Raw genomic sequence first — 5,962 nt, forward strand, 5'->3', positions numbered from 1 at the left:
AGTTCAAATTATCGAAACATTTTAGATTATTCAATTTTAAAATATATTTTGACTTGCAAAATACAATACAAAATCATCTATGAATTTTAAAATCTATTCTAAATTACATAAAAATGTGTTAATTTTAAATTATACTATCCGAAATATATATTTAGATTTTTTAAATCTAAAAATATATTTAAAATTGTAAAATTGGAAATATATTTGTAGGTTATATAATCCAAAATGATTGTAAAATCTAAAAATACATTTCAAATTTCATAATCTCAATCTCCAAATTACTTAATAAAAAAATACATTCTCAATCATATAATCCATTATATAATCCATGTAACATTTTAAATCTGGTTTATTAAAAAAAATCGAGAAACATTTCAAAGTATACAGTTCATAATACATTTCAAAATTACCAATCCGTATATACAAATACAAAATACATTTCGGATCACTTAAATTACATTCTCGATTACCAACATTAAGAACTAGCAAAATACATTCTAGATTTTAGAAACATGTCTTCAAATTCCAAAATCCAAGAATCTAAAACATGGACATTATATACCTTTTCAACACCCCAATGGATGAAAACAAAAGTAATTGCGAAGGATGAATAAATTTAGATATGGTTATGGATAAATTAGATGGATAAATGACTACAATTGTAATATATTTAGTATTTAGTATATTAGGATATGGCTGCTTCTCAAGTGTACAAGATTTGAAAAAAATAATATTTAACCAAACAACATTCAAATAAATTAAATAATTAGAAGAATATTATAAAAAAAAAACAATACATAATTCTGTTCTGTTCATTAAAAATATATAAATTACAGATCTAATAACTGAATCAATCAAAAATAGTTTCATCCAAATTAGATTTCATTAAACTAAAATTTCAAATCAATTCACCTGATATAGATCTTCACAGTTTAATGTCAAGTTGAGCACCAAAAGGCACGATCTACGAAGGAAGAAATTGTTGCTACAACTTAAGAGACTAAAATTATAGATACATGTATTAACCAAATGGGCAGTCACTAGAGTTATAGTCTAAAACTGAAGCTATGCTAGAAACTGCATATTTGCGTCCAATTATCCAAATTAACATTTAATAATGTAGAATTATGAACTCATAAAAATTTCACCAGATACTACATATAGTACGGGGTATAACCTACTAAAAAACTCTAGAATACTAGAATACCATTTTCACAAGCGCATTAGAAGCTTCAGCTGTTCCATACTGCATCCAGTCCTTAGAACATACAATGGCCTCCACTGTCTCTGGCCTCAAGGAACTCCGATACTGATCCATCTCTTTGCTTTTTGAATAGAACACAGAATCGGGAGCAACAGTACAAACCGGAACAGATAATATATCCCGGGCCATCTTGGAAAGAGTAGGGTACTTGAGTTTGTTTAGCTTCCACCAACCTAATACATCAAAGTCTGGAACACGCGGTAACAGTGATTCTTCAAGGTACTGATCTAGCTCAGATTTCGTCTGTTGGCTAGTAGTTTCCATGATGTAGGCATCGAAATCTGTCAGACCATTATCAGACAACATAGCATCTCCTGGGCATTCCTCCATCTTACTACGGTTTCCCGAACTTCCATCTTCAGTATAAGCAGGTGTTAGTGGCAATGGAAGGGCTACATACTCATGAAACATCTCATGAATCCCATCTTCCACAGTCTTGATATATAAATGAGCATCATCGCCATAGATTTTTGTGAAACTGAACTCAACAAGCTTCATCTTAAAACGGGGATCCAAAACTACTGCAAGCGCCAAAACCAGACTACACTCTCTCCAGTAAATATCAATCTTTTCATGCATAATTTTATTAAGGCTGCTAATGAAGGGATCTTCACTCGTAACTGCACGAGCTGCGTCTAATTGCAATTTCCAAACTTCGTGAAAAAAGGTGATAACAGTGGGATGAGTTGTTGAAGTAAGAATGTTTGCTGCATCAAAAAGTGGCTTCAGGTAGCTACAGAGGGTTTCAACCAGCTTCCAGTCCAGCATTGATGGGGCTCCCTTGTAATCGGGATCAGAAGTGTCCAAACAAGAAAAAACTTCTTTTAGCTCAGAAGCTGCCACAAGCATTTGATATGATGTATTCCAATGAATTTGGTCATCAATAAAAAGGCTCCTTTCGCTAGGAACCTGAAGATGCTGTTTCAGCTCCAAGAATTTTTCTTCATGTGATTCTGAGGTCTTCACATACTTAACACTATCACGGATTTTATTGATCAAGTCTTGAGCTGAACCCAACAAATCCTTCGCAACACTACTTAAAGTCTGAGCAATGCAATTACCAACTAGTAACTGACCATTGAGGATGTGTGGATTCTTCACAGAGAGTAATGGTCTGAGATTTTCTAGGGCAACATTACTCAGAGCCTGATTACAAGTGACAGAAAATAGCCTACCCTCCAAACCCCAATCAGAAAGGCAAACAGAAACAGCATGGGTAAGTGCAGAATCTGAATAAGGATATGGTTCCAATACAACATTGAGAATTCGCCTTTGCAACTTCCAATCATGATCCACAAAATGCCCTGTGATAAATACATAACCTAATGATTGACTTGATGTCCAGACGTCCAGTGTCAAGCAAACACGTCCAGGTAATCCCATAATATACTTCAAAAGATGATGCTTTTCAATCAGGTAAGTTGCTACACAATCTCCTTGAATAGAGTTAAAGGTCACCATGTTGAACTGTGGCTGCAGGTTTTGAACAAATGCAACAAATCCTGGATGCTCAACCATGTGAAGAGGGTAATCATGCATAATAATCATTCTAGCAATTTCATGGCGGCATTTATCTTGATCAAAAATGACATAAGGGGTACTGGGGGATCTATATCGTTTTTTAGGTGTATTGCTAGCATTTCCAGCCCCACTTCCCCTATTTCGTACAGTATATGGGGTCAATTGATTATGGTCATGGTTGCGTAGAAGAGCTGAGCAGGTCCCCTTGGCAATGTGGCGTTTGAGATGGCTGGTGCCAGCAACTTTTGAACCTGTACTATACGCAAAAGTTTGAGCGCATTGCTTGCACCGTGCCCTTCTACATCCAGGATTTACTGTTTCTATTGTGAAGTGCTCCCAGACTATAGACTTTTTTTTCCTCCGCTTAGTAGGCTGGGTTTCTGAGATATAAACCTCACTGTTCAGTGGTGTCTCGGCACTTATTATCTCATAGCTCGGTATGGCATCAGAAATGGCTATTTCATAGTTTTCTTGAGAATTGACTAACTGATTGTGGTGCATTGCCTCACTATTTTCCAGCTCATAATGAGACAGCATTTGGGAATTGACCAGCTGATCATGGGAGAATACATCATTGTTAGATAGTTGATGGTGGGATAAATCCTCAGAATGGTTAGAATGATGGTTAGGCAGTGTTTCATAATGGGTCAGATGATTGTGATATAATACTTTGATGTCTGTGAGATGATCATCTACCAGTGGTTCAGAATTGGGTAGCAGTTGTGAGTGAGGCAGCGATTCAGGTTGAGGCAGCTGATCTTCAGGAATCATATGGAGATTCGTGAACTGATTATCAGGACTAGTTTCAGAATGGGAGGGCTGATTGATTGGATCTGCTGCAGAAGCCAACTCATTTTCAGGCAGAGCTTCCAACATGACCACATCATTGCCTGTCTGACTTTTAGGCATGTTGGTATCATCGTTGAACTGTGTCTCAAACATGATCACCTCATTGCTTTGCTGAGTCTCGGGCATGATCCCCTCGTGGGCTTGCACTGTTTCAGACATAACCACCTCATCACTGTGCTGTATTTCATATACAAGCTCACCATTACTATTACTAGTATATGTTTCAGAATTACCCACATTATGGTTTAGCAATGCCTCAGAATGCACCTGCTGGTTACTGCATTGCGAAGCCTTCTTATCAAGCGCTGCTCGTTCTTCAGAACTAACCAACTGGCAGTCAAATAAAACTTCGGAGTTCGCGTTGGTTGGTGGCACCTCAGAGTTAACTGTCTGACTGTTATGTGAGGCCTCATTGTTGGAATGGTCAACCACAGGTTCTTCAGAGTTACCCAAATGCTGATTGGGCAATGCCACTGCTCCATCATTAGCAGTCAGTGTTTCAGAAGCAGTGTGAGGCTGTGTTTCCAAATTGGACAGATCTTTGTTCGGCTCACAATCAGACTTTTCCACACTACTATCTAGCAGTGTTTCAGACTCTGCTAGATCATTGTTGGGCAGAGAATCAGCACCAACAACTGGATCAGCTTTAATATGAGGAATCACCACTTGGTCTTCTTCTAGGGTACCAACCATCATGCCTAACACCTGGAAGATAAAGATACTAATTCACGGTGAATTACAAATCAAGCATAATTTTCCAGATATCCAATAACATTACTATAAATTAGAAAAAAAAAACACTTACACATATGATTTCTATACAAACAATGAATTAATATTTTTTTTCCCTATTATTACATTAAAACCTATTTTCACTTGTCTTTTCTCCCTACCCTATGTTTTTACTTTTGAAATATCAAATTAAACGAATAATGAAGTACGAAGAATGCGAATTGCCAGCGACGTTATTCACCCAACAATTCACTTGAAGCGATAGCACAAAACTCAAAATAAAAATAAAAATATAACAAACATAAATTATATATCAATAAGCGCAACACCAGGATCGATCTAGCGATGATCCCAAAATTCTCATAGCCTGTGTATAACAGCAACAACGGAACCATGTAAATCCAAAGAAAAAGATTCGGAGAAAGGAAATTTACCAGGTTTTAGAGTGGGAAACTAACGGTGATGACGCCGATGGACGGCGTTGGAAGCGGAAGCCCGGAAACCGAGCTTCAGGGCTGGAAGGAGTGAGATCTTGGGTTTTGCAGAGAGAGGGAGAGAGATTTGGGCTTGGGAACCAACCCGAGAAGGTAATTGGACCTTGGATAAGATTTTTGAGCGAGACGAGGGTTCGGTTGGGACTGCTTTGCGAAATAGGGTTCTGAAAGATTTTAAAGTAGGGTTTTCAATTTTGGATTGGTATTTGGACTCCCAGGTCCATTCTTATTATTTTCTTATTATTTCAATTTATTTTATTTCTAAGAAATATTAAGGTTGATTTTTAGGTCTATGTTTGCGATTCCTTTTTTCTAAGTCTTAGCCCACCCCAGAGAGAGTCATTGTCCCTTATTTTATTTAATTATATTTTTAGAACTTTAGAAGTAGTGGGCCAGCATTCGTGAAATAGCCCACTGAATGGTTCTAATGATGGCCCACTGCATTTGTGGATAGCGTGCTTATTTGCTTTTCTCTACTAAATAATAAATATAATAAATAATAATAATTATTATTATACCTCTTTTAATTATTATAAATATTATTTAATTATCGTTTTTCAAACACGTGAGACTCAAAAATATTAGTTCTCTAGCCCAATAATTGTAAAAACTTATGGTTAATTACTTCGTTTTATTGAGAAAGTAATTTTTATTTAAAACTCAAGGTAATTTTTTAAAACCGTTCAAATTGTATTGCTTAATTTTTGAATAGATTACGGCCGATAGATTAACACTCAAAATATATATCGTAATGTTGAAAGTCTCCTTTTTATCTCTCCATTTATCGTAAATATTTTTATTTTATTATAAATAATCTGGTGGAAATAGATTATTTTGTAATTAAAGAGTTTTTTTTTTATCTCTTTCCTATAATAGGATTAATTCATACGTTTCTTGTTTTCCTTTTTTATACTCATACGCTAACAGAAGTAGAGATGGCAAATAAATCCGTCTTCGTGGGTATTGTCCGAATCTGTTTCCGTTTTGACGGGGAATCCCCGTATTGACTGGGTATGGGTATGGGTATGGGGAATCTCCGACTTTTTCAATTGGGTATGGGGATGGGTATGGAGATGTACATATCCCCGCCATATTACCCGTT

General features: G+C 36.1%; 1 protein-coding gene across 2 annotated transcripts; it reads right to left on the reverse strand.

Moving 5' to 3' along the window:
• Positions 1 to 885: 885 nt before the first annotated feature.
• LOC114162507 (zinc finger BED domain-containing protein DAYSLEEPER-like) lies at positions 886 to 5,052 on the reverse strand. Of its 2 annotated transcripts, none has more exons than XM_028046424.1 (2): positions 4,801 to 5,052; positions 886 to 4,339 (listed from the first exon to the last, which is right to left on the reverse strand). In XM_028046424.1, the coding sequence occupies exon 2, from the start codon at positions 4,328 to 4,330 to the stop codon at positions 1,199 to 1,201; it is 3,132 nt and encodes a 1,043-aa protein (XP_027902225.1). In that variant the 5' UTR covers positions 4,331 to 4,339; positions 4,801 to 5,052; the 3' UTR covers positions 886 to 1,198. The 2 variants fall into 2 exon arrangements, with proteins under 2 accessions (XP_027902225.1, XP_027902226.1); XM_028046425.1 differs by lacking the exon at positions 4,801 to 5,052 and having other exon boundaries at positions 886 to 3,780; positions 3,872 to 4,134.
• Between the last annotated feature and the right edge of the window lie 910 nt (positions 5,053 to 5,962).

Source organism: Vigna unguiculata, chromosome 9 (genome assembly GCF_004118075.2).
Source record: "Vigna unguiculata cultivar IT97K-499-35 chromosome 9, ASM411807v1, whole genome shotgun sequence".
In the NCBI taxonomy this organism is placed as follows: domain Eukaryota; kingdom Viridiplantae; phylum Streptophyta; class Magnoliopsida; order Fabales; family Fabaceae; genus Vigna; species Vigna unguiculata.

Bases quoted from the DNA above. Each gene is read 5' to 3' on its own strand.
- LOC114162507 (XM_028046424.1), bottom strand. From the start codon at position 4,330: ATGATGGTTGGTACCCTAGAAGAAGACCAAGTGGTGATTCCTCATATT.